The 24444-nt window shown below is 36.3% G+C and overlaps 1 protein-coding gene across 1 annotated transcript in view; it reads left to right on the forward strand.

The window, feature by feature from the left end:
* FAM3B (FAM3 metabolism regulating signaling molecule B) overlaps positions 1–24444 on the forward strand; it is an 86481-nt gene that overhangs the window by 34129 nt on the left and 27908 nt on the right. Inside the window, exons 4-6 of the mRNA XM_044670313.1 lie at positions 11246–11369; positions 13137–13195; positions 17304–17354. Of these exons, the coding sequence (XP_044526248.1) occupies positions 11246–11369; positions 13137–13195; positions 17304–17354 (234 nt within the window). The remainder of the gene's footprint in view (positions 1–11245; positions 11370–13136; positions 13196–17303; positions 17355–24444) is intronic.

Here is a 24444-nt window from a genome sequence, read left to right on the forward strand (position 1 = left end):
AAGGGGTGCCTGTTAGAGGGAGAACTGGAGGACTAAAAGTTCTGGAAAACACAGTAGTGGTTTGTCAATCTCCCAATCAGCCTGGTATCCAGATTAAAACCTGACTTCAACCTTTTGATCATTTGCCCAAAAAGGTTAATTTGGAGGATAGGAAAGCTGGAACATGATGAGGTGAATGTGTTAGGTTGATGTCAGTTAACCTGAGGGTTATATTTTCCTCTAAATAAGAAGTTTTCCTGTAAGCTGGGGCTTTTTTACCTTTTTGTCTAGGTTTAAGGGGATTATAGCTCATATAACTAGTGAGGAGCAGAGTGCTTGCACCTCTCATTTCTCCCTCTCCCCAAGCCTGACTACATCACCCGTCTCCCTGCCCAGCAGTCCAAAGATAGTGCTTCCTACCTCCTCTGGGTGGAGTAAGGGGGAGAATCAGTTTTCCAGTGGGGGGAGGGACACAGATGGGAAGGAGGGTGGCATGAACACAGCATTTAGTATGGGGTAGGGGGTGGGGCCTGGCACTCCATCTCTAAAAGGTTCCCCATCACTGTTCTATACCTTCTATAATGAAGGAAATGTCATGCATCTTCTCATCTTTTCTCCAGGGCCAATCTTAGTCATTATAATTACAGTGTCTTTTAATCATTATTCCTTTAACTTTGTTGGAGTCATTGTATATATTGTTTTTCTAGTTCTACTTATTTCTGTCTAGATAAATTGATATATCTTCCCACAAAAGCAATATTCTAAGGTTCTACTCTCAAATATACCATCCTTGAAATTTAATCAGCTCAGAGAGCTAAGACTTGAAACCTCTGACATGGTTTCCTGATCACTTAAATACAACAACAATAAAAAGCCATAGCATAGAGCAATAGGACCAAAACAGGGTTAGGAAAGTTAAACTTAACTGAATCAATGCTCCATCCTGAATTAACATGGTTACAGAGTGTCAGTATGGCTTAATCAAAAACAGGTCATACAAGACTTGTTGGATTTAAAAATCAGTCTGGCAGTCTACTGAACTATTTCTGGCCTGGACAAGCTACCCCCAGCCCCCAAGGTTTCCCAGCACAGTCTTCCTTATCTCCCCCTATCATAAACCTAAAACTGAAGCTATCTTATCTGATGTCTTGAGGAATGTTTGTCTATGTTTGCCTGCTTTACAATATTTGCCTATTTAATGTATGTTTGCCAAATGCTTCCAGCCCCCTGACCCTGAAACCCCCCTCCCCAGATGCTTCCTGACCACCTGTCCCTGACACTACCTTGATAATTATGTATGTACCAACCCCCTTCCCCAAACATTTCTATATAAACTCTTGGCTGAGAATTCCAAGGGGTCGTTCAGGCATGCCTCTCTGCCTAGCGACCCTAGCTATTATTGCTAGTAAAGAATGAGCCTCTTCTTGCATATTGCATTGTCAGTGTGATTCTTCCTCCGGCCATGATCGAACCTGGGTTAGGTATTAAAATTTGGGTACAACAGACTAACCTAATTTTCATTTTGGACTGGATTACTATGCGTGTTGTTATGTGGAGATGCAAAGCATGGAATCCCTGCAAAGGTACAGGGACAACCTCACCCAGAATTACAGGGGACCCCCCAGGAGAACTTTGGGTGAGGGGGCAGTTGAGAAGGGTTGGAGGCAGTTACTTTGTGGAGGTTGAAGTGAGCAGACACCCTGCTTACTATTCCACACTTGGGGGTTCACTTGAGAAGCCATAGTGGCATAGCCAGTGTGGTTACTATTTAAGGATTAGCCTGTTTAGTAGGGTTAGTTTATATCAACTTCATTACAACAAATATTTAGTAGATATTCATCAATAGCAAGAGATCCAGTTTTAGTTAAGTGTCTCATCCAAGGGCAGCTTCAATCTAACAGTTCAGGGTCACCTTTCATTATCCTAATACCTTCATAAACCTCTTTAGTTTTCTTTGTTATTTCTTAATATAACCTTTACCCTCAAATCTGTGCCTGGGAAATTATTTGGGGGGATACTCACAACTCAGTCTGGACATCTAGTTCGAATCCTGTCTGCTGCCAGTTTAAGAAGATCTTCTCTGTCCTTAACAGTTAGATAACTAGCTTCTACTTACTCATTTAACTGACCTGTGAGGAATATAAATTAAAGAAAAGGAACATGATTGGGGTTTCAGCCATAACAGAAACTTACCAGGATCTGATCCTGTCTTCATACCCAACTGAAACAGCAACTGTTAGAGGGGGAGGGATTTGAAAGCCAAGAGTGTTTAGCCCCCTCCTTTCCTCACTGAAACCTGTCAATCTGTGGCTCTTGACTTGAAACTCTATTTGGCCCTGACACATTTATCTGCTTCTCCGAATTATCTGTTATTATCATCATAACAGTGTAGATGACAGAAATGCTATACTATAATAGTGCTCCAGATTATTCTTATGAAGAAGATATAAAAAGGTAAACTATATGATAATTAGATGGATTCAGTATTGATGATGACAATAAAGTTAGATGACTCAATTCAGAGTAATTTTTTTTTAGATTTTTTTTATTTTTTTTTAAACCCTTAACTTCTGTGTATTGGCTCCCAGGTGGAAGAGTGGTAAGGGTGGGCAATGGGGGTTAAGTGACTTGCCCAGGGTTACAAAGCTGGAAAGTGTCTGAGGCTGTATTTGAACTTAGGACCTCCTGTCTCTAGGCCTGACTCTCAATCCATTGAGCTACCCAGCTGCCCCCAACCGCCCCCCCCTTGAGTAATTTTTAATAGTTCTATGTCAAGGTATCAAAAGTCTTTAGTGGAGCATCTTGGTGATCTATGCTTGACCTTGTATTGTTTTTAGTAATATTTCAATATAAGAATAGATAGCATACTCATCAGAGTTATATATGACACAAAAGTTGGGAGGAATAACTAAAACAATGGATATCAGAAATTGAATCCTAAAAGATCTTGAAATGATAAAACATTGAGTTAAATCTTACAAAATGAAATCCAGTAGGAATGAATGTAAAGTACTCCCCAAAAATCAATTTCATAATTATAACATGAGAAAGGTATAGTTTGGTATGTAGTATACAGAATTGGGGGTTATAGTTTTTTCTAGCTTTGGCTGAGTTCCAAAAAGCTGTTAGAGGTTTTAGAATCTTGAGGAGGGGCAGTTGACTGGATCTTCCGTGGAGGGAGGTAGTCAATGAGCAAGCTCTTGGATTTTCTAGCTTCAATATTGAAATTTAGCATTAATATATTTACTTAAGAAATTATTATTTTAGATAGACCCTTTATATCTTCCTTTCCTAATACCACCCTGCCTTCCCTCCCTTACCTTAGGGGCTGTGGAGTTTATAAGGAGAGAAATTAGAGAGGAGTTAAATCTGTGAAGAGTTATCTAATTGACAGCATTATTTATAATTTAATCAAATCACTTTTATTCCCTTTAGATAGCATTTTGTAAAACTGAGTAAGGCAGGTCCTTGCTCAGATTCCATCTTTACTTCCCTTCCCCCACCTGAGGTTCCTGAGATAACTGATAGGGCTTTCCTTTAACCCACCTTCCTAACCAACATCCTTCAAATAAATAAACCCTTTGTGTTTCAATAGTCATATTTAGTGTAATTTGTTAGTTAACAAGAGGGAAGAAGAGGGAAAGAGACAACATACTCTGGGTTTAGAGAGAAGCTGGGGCATCCATCTTGAAGGAAGGTGTTACTTCAAAATAGGTCCCTTCCTGTGAAATTAACTAAAGCCTGTTTGTTAATTTCAGTCTAGTCTGTTTCCCTCAGTTTATGTTTGAGTCTAAGTCCTAGTCTGTAAGCCTGCTGTATTAGTTTGTTTAGTTTATCTTACCTTCTCCCAAGAAGATCTCTGTTTCCCTTCTGTGTTATACTCCTGACTTCAGTCCTATATTACCCTGAATCTCCTTTAATCCCAGCCTACCTGTAGCCTAGTCTATCCACTTACCAAGTCTCCAATCATCCTCCTTCAATTCCCTTATCCCAAACACCTTTCCCCAAATTACCCCCATAACAGGTAGCAGTTTGTCTGAAAAAAAGTTATTATGGGGACAGAGAAGATCACAACTCAAACTCAGAAGAGAAGAAAAAGCACCTAATTCAAAAACAGCAAAGAAATACAAGAAATGGCTACAAGCTCAAAAGAGTTTTAGGAAGCCTTTTTAAAAACCTCAAAAACCAAATGAGAGAGGGCAGCTGGGTAGCTCAGTGGATTGAGAGCCAGGCCTAGAAATGGGAGGTCATAGGTTCAAATCTGGCCTCAGACACTTCCTAGCTGTGTGACCCTGGGCAAGTCACTTGATCCCCATTGCCTGCTTTTACCACTCTTCTGCCTTGGAGCCAATACTCAGTATTGACTCCAAGACAGAAGGTAAGGGTTTAAAAAAAATGAGAGAGATGGAGGAAAAATTAGAAAACCATAGAAAATTAGAAAAATTATAAAACTACAAAACAATACAATGCCAGAAAAAGCAATACAAGGGGAAAAAAAGAATTATGAAAGAAATATCATCTAGTTCAAGATGTCCAAAAAGCAATAGGAAATGTGAAACTAGAGGTCAGAGGAGATTTATTTATCATCAGTATTATTATGGGGAAAACCAGGGAAGTTGACTTAAATATTAATTGTGGGCTCTGTGGGGTGGATAGGAGACAGGAAGAAACAATGGGTGAGACTTTACAAGCCAGGGAACCAGATCATTGAATGAAATGGCAGTTAAGCCTGAACAACTGTCACTCAGCCCCACCAGCCTGGAATAACTTCAGATTATTACATAAACTCAATGAGGACCTTGAAATACTAAAAATACACAGGGAATCAATTTAATTATAATATGAGGGGATTGGAAAGGGGTTAGGTTAAACTATGACTAACAACCCAGGACTGGAAGCAAAACGGGTAAGTTCCTTAGCCAACCTGGCTTCTTCCAAGTTTTGACAGCTTGGCTAAGGACCTGAGGAAGGGGGCTTGAATTTTTGAAGTCTCACAACTATTCCAGAGATGGTTCAGGATGCCAAGAGCCAACACCTTCGGAACTGATGATCCAAAGTACCAGGTCAGGAGAGGAGTCTGCAAGCCGTCCACCAGATCACAGGCCACTTCCCTATTCAGTGTTGACTTGCAAGATTGATGTCTTCTGCTTTCAACTTTCACCACTCTCCAGGATCCCAGGGAATCAGGGTGCAACTCCACTAGCTCTGAGGTCTCCCAGGGTCAGTTACAGCTTGTCCCAACCACTATGGAGTCTGTCTCAGAGAGCAAGCCCCACTTCCTGCTTCCCCATTCCATTTGGAATTCTCCAGCCCTTCCTGTTCAGTCTCCTAACTAATAACTAAGTAATCCTCCTCACAACAGTATAGAGGTACTAATTAAATCCATGGAAGCTGATGGGGTCACCAAGTGAAAGAGACACAACAAGAGGACCTAGAACAGAGCCTTGTCGGATACCTACAGTTAGTGATTCAGATGAAGATTCAGCAAAGCAGATGGAGAAGTCACAGCCTCATAGGTAGGAGAACCAGGACAAGCTGCTGTACTAAAAACCCTGGGCATATCACAGCCCTCATTGCCTAGCTCTTATCACTCTTCTGCCTTTGAACCAATACATAATAGTGATTCTAAGGAGAAAAATCTAAGGAGAAGACAATATCAAGGAGAAGAAAGCAATCAACAATGTCAGAGACTACCATGTAGTCAAGAAGAATAAAAATTGAGAAAAGGGCACCAAGTTTGGCAATTAGGAGATCATTGGCAACTTTTGAGTGAATCATTTCAGTGAAATGATATAGTTTGAAACTGGATTGTAGAGGTTTAAAAAGAAGGAAGTGAAGAGCTCTGTTGTAGATGGCTTTCTAAAGCAATTTTGCTGCCAAAGGGACCAAGAGATATAGGACAAAAGTTCACAGTAATATAAGAATTATATAAGTATATATATAATTATATAATACATATAATTATATAATTATATAAGAAGTAATATAAGAATTAGGAGAGCCAGTCAATGAATGTTATGATAGAGGGGAGACAGGGAGAGTCTATATGGGAGACTCTTTTCCAGCTCTCCCCTCAGGGCCAACTATGCACTGCAGTAGACTTCAACTGGGTGACCTGGGTGGTCGTGCAGCCCTACAGGAGTTGGGGACTAGGCTTCCCTATAAGAAGAGGTATGGGGGACCCCAATCAGATTCTGAATGAGGATGGGGTTCACACAAGCCTCCCCCAAGGTCAGCCAACTTCACAGCAGGTGGTCTGGCTCCAAGATGGAGGCAGCCAGACCAAGCTGTGATTCCCCTCCCCCTCATGTCTCAGGTACTCTGAAATGCTATCTGACTAATGAATTCATTTATTAATATCAATATAGGGATCAGGGAAAGGGGTGAAGGGCAGAGGGATTTTGGGGTGCCCTCTTCTCTATTTCTATGGGGTCCATCACTCGGGTGGGAACCTTTGGGGTCCCCACTCCTAAGCGTCTCCCCTCTTGTCCCTTCTCCTTCTGTTTCTATTTCTATCCTTTTCTATAATTGTAAGATAGACCAGAAGGGGTTTCTCAGCAATGTTAGGTAATGGGGGAAGGAGCCTAAGAGATCACTCCCAAAATGGAGTCCCAAACTTAGCTGACTCGATGATTGAAGCCTTGCTGGGTGAGATGCAATGGGATACCTTTGACCAGGTAATCAGGGTTTCAATGTCCAAAGAAAGATCCTCAGGAAGCCTTCAGGACTGGATTCAAGCTGAGATGTTCTCCTCCTCCCTCTCTCAGTCCTCCAAGGGAAGTGCTCTCTCCCCTCCCCTCTCCCAGAGAATTACCCAGAATCCTCTCTGGTCCCAACTGTCACCAACTGTTACCAATGGCCTTCTTCTGGCTCTTTTGGTCCCATCCCCCATCCTTATGATAAGGAGTTTTTGACTGGAGGAGATAAAGTTTATAGGCAGTAGAGAAGGAAGCGGTAGACAGGGAGAAATTGAAGATAAGTGAGAGAATGGGGATGATAGAAGTGGCAGTCTTTGGGAGGAGATTAATGGAATGATGCTGCTTGTGCAGAGGTCCTCATGTGAAAGGTGGCAGAAGGCAACTGAATTATCATTCATAAATGTCTTGGGATAAGGAAAGGGCAAGAGGGAGCTCTCAGGGAATAGCCTCATTTTTTCTATAAAATTTTAAAACTGTTACCAGCTAAGAAGATTGGAGGAGACAGAACCATGGAAAGTTTTAGAAGGGATGAAAAGGTTTGGAAGAGCCATCATAGAGAATGGGATAGTGAATTGATAGGCGAGGTATGGGAGTATTGCCTAGCAACATGGAGGACCTAGTTGAGGTTGCATAATGTAACTTTGTTGTAGACTGAGTTGGATTAGTTCTTTACTTTCATTCAGCAACATATGAGTAAGAGTGAAGGCAGTAGATGGTAGGAGTGGTCCAAGGTTTGGGAGGGCACAATCAGTGATATGATGAAGGAGTCAAGGACTCAAGAGAAGAAAACAGTTTAGAGTTGAATGTTTACCAGAGGGTCAAGATGGGAAAGGGAAAAAGCATGACTAGTTCAGGGGTAAATGACCCAGGAAATAACTGTGAGACTGAGAGATTGGAGGTCATGGTGTAAACAAAAAATAAGGTTTGGTATGGGAGGGCAGAAAGAAATGGAAAGCCAGAAGACTACAGTTGTTAGGAGAGTTTCAGAGTTCTTGAGCCTGGAGGTTTGTTTGGGGTATTACAAGGTCTTTGTGTTTGAAAGATGGAGTGGAGGGTCATGGGAAATGAATATGTTGAGTAATTGAAGAGTGAGGGCATTGAAGTCCCATAGTATAAAAGCAGGAATTGAAGAAAGAATGATGGTGAGCATTTTGAGGAAATAATTGGCATACCCTGGAAGTCTCTAAATGAATAACTACCAAGATTTTGATTGAGTGGAAGATGTGAATTATGCAGAACTCACAGGGGAAGAGGTTGCTTAAAGATGGAAATAGGGATCAGCTAGGTAGCTCAGTGGATTGAGAGCCAGACACAGAGATGTGAGGTTCTAGGTTCAAATATGGCCTCAGACATTTCCTGGTGATATGATCTTGGGTAAATCACTTAATCCTCGTTGCATAGGTCTCAGCACTCTACTGCCTTGGAACCAATGAATTTTTTTTTAAGATGGAGGCATAAAAAGATCCTGGAAGTAACAATTTTTTAAATGCCAATGGGGAGCAAGAAGAATTCCAACTCTTCTATCTCAACCAGTTAGCCTAGAAGAATGAGTACAACCATTACTAGAAAGGGTTGCCAAGAAGGCTATGTAATTGAGTGGAATCCAGGTCTCAGTGATTGTCAAAGAATAGGGATGAAGAGAGGAAAAGACAAGATGAGAAGAGGTGGAACATCCATATAGCTTAGTGTATGAAACTCAACAAGAAAATAATTTGGATAGGTTAACAAGGATAGTTACAAATATATCACTTCTTATTATGAATAAGACTAATATAGCAAGATGGGGTATCTTGGGTTCAAATCTGACCATAGACATTTCCTAGCTATGTGACCCTGGGCAAGTCACTGTTAAAATTAAATTAAAAACTCCTCATTCTTAGTTTCCAGAGTTTATTAATATTACTTGAATAAAGAAAGCAGATAGATAGAGATTAAAGCCTATTTCTAACCATAAGTCTCTCCATATGGCTGTCTCTCTCAGGCACGGTCCTCCACTGCCACTGCCAAGGAAAAAGAGAGCACTTCCTGCATTCCTCTTTTATTTCCTTCCTTCCTGCCCCCATCCTTTCCAGGCATTGTCCCAAGGATGATTCACCTGTGACCTATGTTTGGAGTGTTCACATGATGTTCAGTCATGTGATGTAAAACTAGTAGGCACAGGTAGGATGACTCCAGTACATGGTACTGGGGGAGGGGAGTTCCCTTCACACATCACTCAACTCCCTTAACCCTTATCATCCTTCTGCCTTGGAACCAATACACAGTATTTATTCTAAGACAGAAGATAAGAGTTGTTTTTCTTGCTCTCTGGGCTGCCTTACTCATTCCCACTTTCCTTCATACTGGCAAGTCTCATATTCTTAGAGATGGACCACCACCACATAGCAACAATCAATCTCTCTCAGGATCCTAGAGTTTACCTCCACTGGGGATGGAGAGTGATACATTTCAACTATTCACCACTATAACTCCTGAGCCTTCACCAATGTCTTTATTTACATAAAATAAGTCATCTTCATATCGTAGAACTTAAAACAAAACAGTAATAATCAGATCATAGTTATTAAAAATAAGACAAATGAAGTAGTAATCAAAACATCATAACCTATCCATATTCCTCCTACACTCATCTATCAATGAATTCAGTGTCTGTGAGAAAATAAACAGACATTTATAGAAACAGAAGAAATGAAAGTGAGTAAAAAAATCCCACAAACCCTCACAACGTATGCCATGAAAAGGTCAAAATGGGTACATGATGTAGAATTAAAGCATGTTGTCATAATTTAGGGGAGCATGGAAAATTTTACATATCAGAATCATAGAGAAGGAAAGAGTTTATGACAAAACTAGGGATAAAAAGGATCATGGGAAGTATAATGGATAATTTTGAATACATGAAATTTAAATCAGTTTAATTGATTTTGAATTGAATACATGAAATTTAAAATTAATGCAGCCAAAAAGAGAAGGAAATGGGTAAAGAATTTTTAAACTAAATTTCTCTGATAAAGGTCCCATGTCTCAAATATAGAAATAAGAGCCAATCTCCAACTGATAAATGGTCAAAGGATATGAACAGGCAGTTTTAAATCACATTAAAAAATTTTTAACATTAATTTTTTAATTAATTTTAAGTTGAAAATTCTCTCCCTCCTTCATGTTCCTCCCCTCTCCTTTGAGAAGGCAAGCAATACGATATCAATTGCACATGTGAGGTCATGCAAAACATATTTTTATAATAGCCATGTTACACAAAAAAAGCAAAAAAAATATGCTTCGAACTGCACATGTTCATTAGTTCTCTCTCTGGAGGCGAATAGCATTTTTCAGCATGCATCTTTTGAAACTGTCCTGAATCATTGTATCTATCAGAGTAGCTAAGTCTTTCGAAGATGATTATCATTATAATATTGTTATGACTATTGTTTTTTTTAAAACCCTTACCTTCTTTCTTGGAGTCAATACTGTGTTTTGACTCCAAGGCAGAAGAGTGGCAAAGGTAGGCAATGGGGGTTAAGTGACTTGCCCAGGGTCACACAGCTGGGAAGTGTCTGAGGCCAATGACTATTGTTTTTGATTATCCTTCTTTCTAGTAGTACTTCTTTGTATTGATCACATTTGTCATTTCCTACAGCAAGTAATATTCCAAATAAGGGAACTGAGCCCTAGATGGGTTAAATGGCTTGCTCAATGTCACATGACTAGTAAGTGTCTGAGGCAGAATTTGAGCACAGGCCTTCCACCAAAGTGCATCACTTAGTTATTATTCTTTAGAAGCAACTCCTAGTATTAGATATAGCTTTTTTGGAAGGACCTACCAGAACATCAAAACTCTCAAAACTGATTGCAGATTTGTAAGACCATAGGAACCTCTTTGAATCCATTTCCCTATTCTTGAGGAATATTTGTTTCTTAACTCCAAGGATTAGAGCAATTAAAGTTTTACTGGCTCTGCCACAGGTGATTCTTTACCTTTCTCTCCTTCCCTTTATTATGCTGTTCTAAGAGAAGCAGCGTTGGTACAAAGGAAAGAGATGGACAAGCCTTTTAACTTCTCCTCACCCCAAATTGGTATTATTCCCCTGGTCTTTTCTACTGCCAAGTCAATTATTGATGTGTTGCACTTCTTGATTTCAAAAACTAAGGTGAATGGGGCGGCTGGGTAGCTCAGTGGATTGAGAGCCAGGCCTAGAGACGGGAGGTCCTAGGTTCAAATCCGGCCTCAGACACTTCCCAGTTGTGTGACCCTGGGCAAGTCACTTGACCCCCATTGCCTACCCTTACCAATCTTCCACCTATAAAGTCAATACATAGAAGTTAAGGGTTTAAAATAAAAAAATAAAATAAAAATAAAAAACTAAGGTAAAAAAAATTATTTTATCCACAAAAGTTTGTAATATTGCTTCCTTATTGTACAAAAGTTTGTAACTATTACTTCCTTATTGTATTTGGAGATCTAAGATATATTGTATTTGGAGATGCAGATAACAGACAGAAATATTGACATATTTATTGCCTTCTTTATTCTCTTCAAATACCAACTTTTCTAACCCTTTTTATTACAGCTCCACTTCCTAGAAGACAAAAATGTGGCCATTGGACTCCATGCCCACCTAACACCTATGCTTATCAGTTACTGAGTGGTGGTGGTCCCAATAATTATGCCAAAATTTGCTTTGAGGATGAGCTGTAAGTATCAGTTTTTGTACTAGAAATCATTAATTTTCATGCCTAAAAAAGGGGAATTGTTTTAATATTCATCTATTAAAATACTGAGGAAAAACTAACATTGCTAAGTCATAAAAGTATTACTATGACAGTTCTGTGGGAAAACGACATTTGTAGAACTTAGCATATATGGTTATCAGCATGTAAGTTGAAAGTTGGATAATTTCACTTGACAAGTGGTTTAGGCAAGTCTTGTTTATTGCTTTTACATTTCTCCTAAAATTTAGGGCATATAATTCCCTTCAAACATTCAGAAGTCCCATTCAGTTGTGGCCAGGTGCTTCTAGATGACACACATTTTAAAACTATCTCAAGTTGACATTGCTTTCTTTGTATCTCTTGTTAGTGTTTGGGGTGTCATTAAATATTGAAACAAACAAATATATTTTTCCCTTGAATTACATACCTACTATTAAACATGCTTCCAAATATTTTCCTCAATTTTCATGTTAACCTCTTAATTTAAGTCAACAAATTCAGGACTAGTGAAAATTCTGGTTTAAATGTTAATAGATGCCTCCATTAAATCATTTATTACAGCAAAGAAATGAAATTGTTCATCTTGATTGTAAGTAATAAATTGCTTCTATTTAAGCATTTCATCAGTTGTTTAAGTCAATAAATTAATAAGCCAATATGAATTTATTCATTAATGCCTGATATGTGCAAGACAATGCCTACTAAGACCCTGAGGGTTACAAGAAACATGGCAAATCCATTTAAGTCAATTTCCTTCCTCTTGGAAAAGAGCATCATATTTGTCTCTTTGCTAGAAGCATTGTAGCAATTAAAGTTTTACTGTGATATAATCCCTACTCTTAAAGAGATACTGTCTAGTTATGAAGACAAGACATTATGTAATAGAAAGAATATGGGCTAAAATAGTCATGGCATCTGCCACTCACAACTTTGCTTGTGAATTTATATAGTTTGGATATCTTTTTTAGTTGCCATTTTTTAATCTCTCTACATAAAAGCATAATATAATACATAACACAAAAATATAATATATATTACTTGTTATAACTATGTAATAAAATATAATAAATACACATCCAAAGAAACAAATTCTTTAGCTTTGTCCAAAAATCTGTCTCATCCTTTTTCCCCTCCCTCCCACCTGTCTCCTCTTCCCAAGAAGACAGGCAACATGATACAGGTTGTACATATATCATCATATAATACATATTTCCTTGTTCATCATGAGACACATATTGTTTATTGTAGAGAAAAATTCATGGAGGAAATTAAGTGAAGAATGATATCTTTCAATGTGCATTCAGACTCTGTTCCTTATATGATGGTCTAATTATTCTTACTTTATTTCCCTTCCTCCCTTTGCAAGTTCCCAAAATTTTAATATTTACTCACTTTCTACCTATGCTTTAAAGCCTAAACCTATGTAAATTGTTTTAGGAAACATTCTTCCCCTCACTAATACTATTTCCTCCTTCAGAATTCACAAATACTTTATACATACCTCCAATGAAAAAATATCACCATTTTGTATTAAAATTGTTTGTATGCATCCTATCCTCATTCTAAACTATAAGCTTCACAATTCATCAAAATTTTATATCTCCTCTAGCACTTCTAATGCTTCATACCTAATGGTATGCTTAATAGACATTTAATTTCTATTGAATTGAAAAAGCAGATACTAAAAAAAGAGAAATATTCATTTTTTAATAAAAGTGGAGTTCTAACTAATTCTTATTTAAATTACAGACTCATAAGTGAAGAAAAGGGTAATGTTGCAAGGGGTATCAACATTGCCACTGTGGATTGTAAGTTAAATTTTTTTCTTCATTACTTTTCTCATATTAAATTTAGAAACTTGGTGATTTAATATTTTTATTTATTAAAAAAGTAATTTTAAAATACTATACCTCTCCTAATATAGAGATAAGGACAACATTCCTTGATAGATCACAGAATGCAGATATATATATAGAGAGAGAGAGAATAAAAGAATTTCTTTTGCTTGACTAGGCATATTTGTTAAAAGGATTTTTTTAGTGTGAAGAAGATGATATGTAGGAGGAGAGGGAATTTTTAAAAAAAGTTTAATATTTTTCCCACTTGAATATAAAAATAATTTTTAACATTACTTTTTAAATGTTTGAGTTCCAAGTTATTTCCCTGCCACACTTCCCACTCCCTCTCTGAGACAGTAAGCAATTTGATGTAGTTTTAAAATGAGCAATTATATAAAACATATTTCCATGTTAGACACAATGTGAAAGAAAATATAGGTCAAAACATACATATGCGCACACAAACACATGCCCAAACAAAAGTGAAAAATAGTATGCTCCATTTTACATTCAGACACCATCAGTGCTTTCTTTGAGGATGAATAGCATTTTTCATCAAAATTCCTTTAGAATAAACTTGAAAAATAGCATTCACAGCTGATCATTGTATAATATTGTTATTACTATGTACAGTGTTTTCCTGGTCCTGCTAATTTCATTTTACATTAATTCATGTAAATCTTTCCATGTTTTTCTTTATTTTTAATTTTTTTAAAAGTGTTTTAAATTAATTTTTAAAAAACCCTCACCTTCTGTCTTGGAGCCAATACAGTGGCTTACACAGCTGGGAAGTGTCTGAGGCCAGATTTGAACCTAGGACCTCCTGTCTCTAGGCCTGGCTCTCAATCCACTGAGCCACCCAGCTGCCTCCTCCCAGGTTTTTCTAAAATCATCCTGTTCATCATTTCTTAGAGCACAATAGTTTTCCATTAAAATCATATAACCCTACTTATTCAGGCATTCCCAGAATCCCCTCAAATTTCAATTCTTTGAAATCACAAAAAGACCTGCAATAAATATTTGTGTACAAACAGGTTCTTTTCACTTTTCTTTTTTATCTCTGGGATTTGGGAATAGTAATAGTATTGCTGGATCAAAGTGTATGCAAAGTTTTACAGGCCTTCATCAAAATTCTTTGTGGAAACCATGCAGTCTTTAGTATTTGTATTTTTAATGCATTTCAAAACAGCAAAATCTATGAGTCATATGTAGCCCTCCTAGGATCATAGCAAAAAAGGGTTGGCGTATGTCTAATTAGGTAGCATATATGAACTACTAGGCCAGTAGCTCCCTAGGACCTACTGCTACCTTGATATAACTGTCTACAGTAAATAATTGTGGCAACATAAAAAATTCATAAATCTTTATGGATAGAAATCTTATCATTTGTCCTACTATTAGAAAAAAAATGAAAACATGGAGAATGCTTACTAACATTTAAGAATTATTGAGGGCGCAGCTAGGTGACTCAGTAAATGGAGAGTCGGGCCTATAGACAGGAGGTCCTGGGTTCGAATATGACCTCAGACACTTCCCAGCTGTGTGACCCTGGGCAAGTCATTTAACTCCCCATTGCCTAGCCCTTCCCATTCTTCAGCCTTGGAACCAATACACAGTATTGATTCTAAGAGGGAAGGTAAGAGTTTTAAAAAAAAAAGAAAAAAATTATTGAGATAAAACAGTTATCATTTACAAACTATAGTAATCATTAATCATTTCATTTTTTAAAAGAATATCAAGCTAATAAACTTATAAATTCTATTCTTTTAAAAAAAATCTTACCTTCTGTCTTAGAATCAATACTGTGTACTGATTCTAAGGCAGAAGAGTGGTAAGGGCTAAGCAATGGGGGTTAAGTGATTTGCCCAGGGTCACACAGCTGGGAAGTGTCTGAGCCAGATTTGAGCCCAGGACCTCCTGTCTCTGGGCCTGGTGCTCTATCCACTGAGCCGCCCTATGGATAAGTGACCTCTAATCACTACTTGAGATTAATAATAGTCATCTAATTTCTGTTTGAATGAGTCCAATGAACTGGGAACTCACTACCTCACAAAGAGTCCACTCCATTTTTAATGGAGCTCATTTTTTAAAAATTCCTATTTATTTTGAAACAAAATCTGCCACCATGTAACTTCTATTAGCCCTCAGTATACTTATCTGGAGTATAAGTTTAAACCCACTTTCTAGTGGCAGTCAAATATTTTAAACCAGCTATTTAGGTCTTTAAAATAGTCCTCTTTTCAATTTAATAATCTCCAGTTGTTGTTTTTTTAATAATTGTTCTGATGACATGGTATCCAGATGTCTTACATCTCATCTCACATATTTGTAGGTTCTTAATAAATATTTGTTGACTGATGCCCCATCATTTTGATTATAACTACTTGTACATATTCTATGACTATCTGACTAGGAATTAAATATAGTGTTCTGCCCTATGCTTCTGTGCAAGAGAATATCAACTCCCAGACTCATGTAATGATATGAGGAAGTTGTCCTGTTCAGAAACACATTGAATTTCACACCTTCCTGGATTGGAACAGTGTTTCCATTTGCCATTTTCTCCCTCTCCCAATTCTAACATAACAAATCAGTCACCTCCCCGAATCAGCACTGTGGCATATAATTAGGTAAAGCTAATGGTCATAATCTTTGATTAAACAGAACCAAACTAGAATTCTATTTCTGCTAGTCCACTCTAATCAAAACCATACGTTCTTAAAGGTCTCTTTTCTAATGTGTGACTGGAAGTCATATTAAAATTATTTATTCCAGTCTTACATATCAATTCTTTTCTTCAACTGGCCTTGTACTATACAAGGTTAACATTGGTGTTTCCTTTAGAAATGAAGAATAATGGCAAAACTTTCTAAATTAAGTGAACCCTATAGCACCTCTTCTCATGGGTATAATTCTCAGAATATCTCAGATTCAAGATACTCTCTGGGTCTATGTCCACTCCAGAAAATAGCTCCTAAGGTCCAAATGGTATATTTAATTTATTTCCAGTAAAACATAGTTAAAGAAAAGGTACTCATTTAATGAGATAGTGAAAATATTTATAAAAGAGCATTTCTTCCCATATAAATGTGAGACACATTTTTGCACAAATATTCATAAGAGCCTTGGGGAAAGAGGGAAATAAAAATGCATAGGGGTCATTCATGAGGAGTACATACTTGAGGAATGCATGTGAAGGGGAAACACATACCTCCAATGTCACAGGACTATATCTTCAAGTGATGTCATCATACACATCAGGTGGTACTATTCTCATGTATAGTTAGAATTATCTTGAATCCCTAAAACTACATTACCCAAACTTCCTTTCTGTATTACCCACAATTCCTTTTGCCTTTTCTTAACATGCATCCTTACGCAGTCTGTATATAGTTTGGGTTCTTTGTTCTGCTACACCCTCCCTCTTCCAGGTGGATTGAGTGGTGAATATTCCCAGTGTTCTCTAGCTCTCTAGTTAAATATTAAGAAGTCTTTATAAATATTATACTTTGGAGATATTGAATATTAATTTTAAAATCTATACTCAGTAGACCTACTCTTCTGTTGGTATGGCATTTCTGCTTCTCTGGGTTTTGCAGGTCTAGCAACAAGAACCTTTCTTTCATTCTCTGAATTAGATAATTTTTTTTAATTTTATAGTTATCTAATTAAAAAAACAGACAATGGATCTCAAAGCTAAGATCAGATCTTTCCTTTTCAACCCTTGATCTCTGAACTAGAGATCAAAAACCCTTTGCTATTGATTACTACTTAATTTAGGGTTTCTGCAATTGTATATGTTGCCAATGTATCCTCTGGCTTAGATGTAAATGTATTTGAGTTTGAAAAGTAAAAAATTAAAGAGGCAAGTTCAATGCTCTTCATCTACCTAGCCAGAATTCTCATCTTTATTATACAAATCTGTTGGCAGCAAATCTTGAATATATTGGTATTTTATTTCCTCAAGTACCAATTAACCTTCATCTCCTTACAATTAATCTTTAGGTATTTTAAATTATTACAGGATAATCCATGATAATCAGATGCACAATTTTCAAAGTCTTTTTTCCTTTTTTAGATAAAACTGGGAAACTCATACAGACAAAATATTTTGACATGTATGGAGGAGGTAAGAAAAAATAAATATTTGCTAAGACGAAATTTGAAAGAACAAAATATATTTGACTTTCTTAGCCTGTCTTTTACTTTTGAGCAAACAAAATAAATTTCTTTTAATTAAAAATGTCTAGAAAGAAAAACCATTCTGACAGGTTTTCCTATCTTTTTTTCCTATTCATGCCTTTTCTAAGCCTTTATCCAACAAGGAAAGAAAAAAATCAGTGGCAGAAGAGTCTGAAGTCTACCTTTAGTACAAATAGTATTTGACCAGTATGGATAAGATTCATGCCACCTTGACTGACAGTTGAGAGTTTCAGAATGTTCCCAGGTGCTGTGAGGCAGGGGCAAAAATCAGTTGACCTCACCCTATAAAAACCCACAAGGAACAACAGTTGAAAGCTCAGAGCTGAGAGTGGAGATTTGAGCAAGCTTCTGTGGGAGCAAGAACTAGGACAGAGGGAAGTGAAGGGTGAAAGGGTAGGCCTGAAACCTGTAACCTGTACCTGACTGAGAGAGAGCTAGTGATCAATCAACACCATTGATAGTAGAGCTGAGTATATAGATCATCTATCAACATCAACATCAATAGTCTTCCCTAATCTCTGGCTTGGCTGTGGCCAGGTCAAGTCAGAGTTAGTGAGAAGGTGAAGACCTTCAGCTTCTACCAGCCTAGCAATCTCCAGACTTGATTAACAAATAGAGTAGTAGCCAAACAAATAGCAATAGAGTTCCCAGATCCTCAAACCTATTACCTTGTTTTCCTTTCCCCATTAATAGTTTCAATAGAGTGATTTACCAACAAGTACCTTTCTTGAGTGGTTATTCTACCAAGCCCTTGGGAAAGGGAGAATCAAAACGCAGTCAGATAACATTTCAAATAGTTAATCAATAACCTTATCAACATCTAATCCAACCTCAGGTTGGGGCCTAGTGAAGTTAACCATCTATCTAACCTCTCAGGGGTCCCTAACCTGGGCAACTGTTAGAAGGAAACAACTGACAGGCTTAATCAAGCAAACCTGTCAGGGAGAAGAAGCATACATTACATCCATAGCTATTGTGAGAGGAGTGTGTGTTTCCTCCTTCACCAACTATAGCCAGCCTAGGCCTTGGGCACCTGATCCCTCCTCCATTTATATTATCTCTGAGATCTACATACCATCCATCCTCCAAGATCTAGGGGAAGACCTTTAGGGAGATATATAAAGATATTATTAGGCCTTTCATTTCTTTTTAACACCAGAAGGATTCTCTATAACTACCCTTGCTTGAGAGGGTCCCATTGCAGTCTATTCTACTTTGGGATAACTAATTGTTAGGAAGTCTTTTCTTACCTCAAACCCAAATATTCCTCTTTGCAATTTTTATTCAATTCTTTTCATTCTGCCTCCTAGAAACAAGAAGAAGAAGTAAAAATTATTTTCCATGGTACAATCTTTCAAATGGCTCTCGGTGGCTCAGTAGATAGAGTGCTAGGCCTAGAATTACTTAGAAGTGAGTTCAAACCTACCTTAAAAAACTTAGAAACTATGTAGCTACTATATAAATGTTTTATTATATGCATCTCAGTTTGATGCATGAATTAATATTGATAAAAAGATGGTTGAATAAAATTATTTCTATTGCATCTGTTTAGAAAAACTAGAATGATTTCCACATATGGTAGAAGCTTTCTTGGAAAAGAATCTTTAAGGAAGCTTTTAGTCTAAAATTTAGACTCTAAAGTGTCAAATATTTTTATATATAGTCAAGAGAAAACAATAATGTGATTTTTTTTTCATTTCAATCAACTTGTGTGAATTACTTATGTGAATGAATTTGATTTCCATTATGTCCATTTTCTCTTTCTAATTACTTACATTTGAACTTTCATTGTCTTTCCTAATATGTAGATAAACTTTACAAAAAGTAACAGATAAGCACTGGATTTGAAGACATAATAATAATCACTAACATTTATATAGCACCTACTATGTGCCAGGCACTATATTAAGCTCTTTACAATTATTATCTCATCTGATCTTCATGACCACCCTGCTATACTATTATCCCTATTTTACACATGAGAAAACTGAGGCAAAAAGCGGTAAAGGGTCTTGTCCAGGGTCACACAGCTAGCTAGTAAGTATATGAGGTCAGATCTTCCTGACTCTAGAACGAATGCTATGTTTGCTGCACCACCTAGCTTACCTTGAAGATTTGGGTTCAAATGTGTAGTCTTGTGTGAATTTGCGCGTGTCATTTAACTCCTTTGAACCTCAGTCTCTTCATCTGTAAAAATGAGATAATACTATTTTCACAATCTCACATGATTATAGTGTAAATCAATAATCAAATATAATATCTGTATAACACTTCATAAATCTAAAAGCAACATATAAAGCATAAATAATTGAGAATGCTTCCTGTTCTGTTCTTAGTCACTTTGTGATTATTCAAGAGCTGATTCATCTAATTTACTAATCCAAGCCTATAGTTTTTTCTTCTTCCTTTTCCTGATGCCTTTTAAGCATCCAGAACTTGGTTACTTTCAATTTGACAAAAGTATAAATCCACATTTTGGGATAAAGAAATCATCACTATTTGGTAAAAATTGCTGGGACAATTGGAAAATAATTTGGCAAAGACTAAGTATAGACCAATATCATACAACTCTAGGAAATATATTATCCATATCATGTATGGATGGAGAGGAATTTATGAATAAAAAAAGATGGAGAGCATTGTGAGATGTAAAATAGATAATCTTGATTACATTAAATTTAAAAAGTATTCTACAATTAAAATTGATGTAGCCAAGATGAAAAGGAAAGCAAAAAATTAAAGAAGAAAATTTATGGTTTCTTGGATAGAGATCTCATATTTAACATATAGCCAGAGCTAGGTGGCTCAGTGATTGAGAGCCAAGCCTAAAAATTGAAAGACCTGGGTTCAAATTTAGCCACAGAAACTTCCTAACTGTGTGACCCTGTAAAAGTCACTTCACTCCCATTGCCTACCTCTTACTGTTCTTCTGCCTTGAAACCAATACACAAGATTGATTCTAAGATGGAAAGTAAGGGTTTTCTTTTTTTTTAATAAGTAAAATATTGAGAGAATTTTATTAAATTTACTAGAATAAGTGCCATCTCCCAATTGATAAATGGTCAAAAGATATGAACAGACTATGTTTGGATGAAGAAATAAAAACTATCATTAGTCATATGAAAAAATGCTCTAAATCACTATTGATTAGAGAAATCCAAATAAAACAATTCAGAGATATCATCTTATACCTATAAGATTAGCTAAAATGATAGAGGGACAAAATGACAAATATTGGAGGGAATATGGGAAAATGGGAACACTAATATCCTGTTTGTGTATCTGTGAAGTGATCTAGTCACTTTAGAGAGTAATTTAGAGTTATAAAACTGCGTATGCCTATGATGGTGATGGAATATTATTAAGCTGTAAGGACTGATGATCTGCAGGCTTTCTATATGAATTGAGAGAACCTCAGATGACTGATGCAGAGTGAAATGAGTAAAGCCAGAAGAACATTGTAAGCAGAAAGGAAAACATTGTGGAAAAATTCAAGGCAGGACACTCCTGGGAATGTGGATTTTTAAGTTAATAACCAATAACTAAATATTATATTTAATAAATTTTTATTAATAATAAACTAACAAAAAATATTAGCTAAAAGGGTACTAACCGGCCCACTCCCAAAAGCAAAAGAGGAAGAATGAGGCAGAACCTCAGAACTTATACAAAATGTGACCAGGCAAACATAGACAAAAGGAACAGCATTACAGGTAAATACAGAAAGGAAGTTTGGGTAATGTAGTTTTAGAGATTCAAAAATATTTCTGACTATACATTCCCCCTGTGATCCTATTTGAGGGACAAGTCTCCCCAAAAGGCTCATGAATACGTAATCAACTTTAAAATTGCAATAATTTGTGGATTAAAAAAAAAAGGGAAAGAGAACAAAACCAATGATTGCTAGGTTGACAAAAAAACAATTTGGAGGCAGTCCCCTTTGACAGAAGAGTATACATTAAAAATGAATACTTTAAAGCCCCCATACTTCAATTTCACATCCCAAAGTTCAATTCTGGATATTCTTGATGCAGTGTGTGGTCTCTGCAGGCATCTTTATGGCACCTTCTCCAAACAGGTTCATTGTCTGGATTCTGGGAGGTAGCAAGTTTCTTATCCTAAAATTTCCTAAATTCAAATCAAAGTTTACAATAACAAAATTCCCTCTGAGGAAAATAATAACAAACATGGATCACTCAGGGATAAATGACATAGTTTTAAAGTATATGAATCAATTGCAGAAGAAATCAAAAGCATCAAAAAATCTACATAAAAGAGAAAAAATAACTTGTGGATGAAATATAAAATATTAAAGTCTATGTCTAAAAAGTCTTAAGTAAAGAAAAAACAAACCTTGAATCAGGACCCAATTAAAATTATTTATGTAATTATCCACTTACCCAATCAGTAGCCAGGAACAGAAAGTTTGCCACACTGTGAAAGATAGAAAAAAGGACTAGATTATAGGAGCCAGGATGACAACTAAAGAGATGCTTGTTAGAATGTGGTTCAGAGGAAGTCCCGCATCTTAACATATTTTAAGCACCGTAACCTCAAATCCCCCCAAAATTCAAGTCCTCTTGTCTTAGCTCAAAATTACATCAATCCCACTGGGATTGTTTGGTCTCTTTGACCTTGTGCTCAATTTACACTATGCAGGTTGGCTTTGTGCTTCTATAGCACTGTGCAGTGGCTCTTTTTTAAATACTCTTCTGGAATCAAACAGAATAATTAAGCAAAGTCCCATAATTATTTAAATGACCAATGACATTATTCTATAATTTAAAGCCTTTGAGGAATGCATTTATAATAGAAGAAATATATTTGCCTGTCTACATAGTGCATGTAAAGCAGAAAATGATTATTATAGCATTTAGTAAGAGATTTATTAAAATAAGTGGGTTCAAAAAACTTTGTTTTAGTTGAGTTGTTGAGTCTTACCTTCCTCATTTTAAAATATAATATGCAGCTCTTCTGCTTTTGCCCTTTGGCAAGGTTTTAGAGTTGGTAGGATATTAAGTTTGTGAAGATCTTAGTTAAAAGGATCTACCAAAGAGTATACTTCCTAAAAAATTGTATTTAAACCTGGACCCTCTTAGACGTTTATAATTTCACAGAATGGTGCTGTTGTGAACCACCCAGAAAGTGAATTTTATTAGCAAATTTAATCAAACTTTTAAGGAAATCATCTACCTTTAACTCTATCACCTCGAAGCAGACATATGAAAGCAAAATTTAATCTGCTCTGAGAGAATGCATTGCATGTTTACTGGGAAGCCATCTATTCCTCTATTAAAGTGTATGCTTTCTCTTTAGACACGAAAGTGTGTATACTGTATGTGACTATCTGAATAAATGTCTACTTTGTTTGCTATGTTATTTTGAATGGAAAAGACTGCTTAAGACAAGTTGTAAAATATTAAACTTTAACAACTGAAAAGGATTATCCATCAGTTGGGATGTCCAATCTTCCCCCTTTTTTCTTTGTGGATGTATTGGTGTCAGGCTCAGTCCTTTATTACCTGTTTTGAATATGTTATGAAAAGATATTGGAGTGAATAAAAATAATGGATTACATTTTGGGTAAGGGCACCACATGGAAGGATAAGTATGTTTCTGAATACTTCATGACCAATCCACTACAATATTACTATATGAAATACTTACAAAACAACTTGTTATCCGTTGTGATATGACACTTCATTTTGTATTATTTGTTCCAAATGTCCTCTTCTTTTTGTACATGAAGAATAAACAAGAAATTACTGGCCTAAAATATATATATATATATAACTTAGAATTAGTGACACACTGTGTCAGCCAAGGGGAGGTAGAATACAAAAATTCCTCATCAAAAAATGAGATCCATTTCCTTTTTAAACTTGGCCATGACCCACTATGTGAATGCAAACGATTTTTACAAAATAGCAGAATTATAAAAAGAAAACAGTAGTAGAATAGATAATGCACATTCAAATTTAAGTATCAAATTCCCAAAATTCACAATAGCCCAGTTATTGACAATAGCAAACAAACTCATTATATTCACATGAGTTTATATATAGCCACTTGCTGTGTGATGTTTAAAAAAATCTATGAACTGGTGGATATTTGTCACTTTATAGAGATGTAACAATTCTTTCAACCATGGCAACTGCGGTTGAAAATCTTTTTGGGGTCTAAAATATCAACAAGAATTTAGATTGTTCTGGCAGAAGTAAATTAAACTAAAGAGTTAAAAAAACCATGCATGCAGGAGCTCTTTTTGGCTTATGGCTTTATATATAAAAAGTTTTGGTAGGAACTTCTATTTGGTTTTCTACCTTTTAATACAACATTCTTTATTATATATATATATATATATATATATATATATATATATATATATATATGACATATCATCCATTCAGGAGATACTAGGTATCTAAAGTCATTTCTAAAGACCCCTTATAAAATTACAATTTAAATTCTTAAGTCATTATATTCTCCAAGGTTGTATACAATTGTAACCAGTTTTGATGGAATCCATCCATCATCATATGTAGCAGTTAACAAAGGCAAAAGAAAAGAAAAGACTGTATAAGCAACATGTGACCTCAAAAGTTGAGATGACAAATCCAGGATACATAAAACTTATGGGCTTTTTTACACTGATATGTTGTTCAGTAAAATAGTAAAATCATAGGGAAATGGACAACTCTCATAATGGGTATACCATAATGGATGTACCAAAATGCCAAAAGAGTGTGAGGAGATAAATTTCTCCCCTGAATCTTAAGATTAGTCAAACTCTCAATCAAGAGTTGCAAGGTATTCAATCAGCACAAAAATCCCCAGGATCAGAAGTAACAAAAGACACTCTAAAACATTTAGCTTCCCAAATTCCTTAATGCTCTCCCAGAATGGGAGCTGTTTGAGATAAGGAGGAAACCAAGACAAGATTTGCAACATGTTTACTCTTTAAATAAAGGTAGCCAGATGGCAAAATAAAAGACAATTACTTGAAGGCAAAGAGA

This window comes from Gracilinanus agilis, chromosome 3 (assembly GCF_016433145.1).
Source record: "Gracilinanus agilis isolate LMUSP501 chromosome 3, AgileGrace, whole genome shotgun sequence".
Taxonomy (NCBI): Eukaryota; Metazoa; Chordata; class Mammalia; order Didelphimorphia; family Didelphidae; genus Gracilinanus; species Gracilinanus agilis.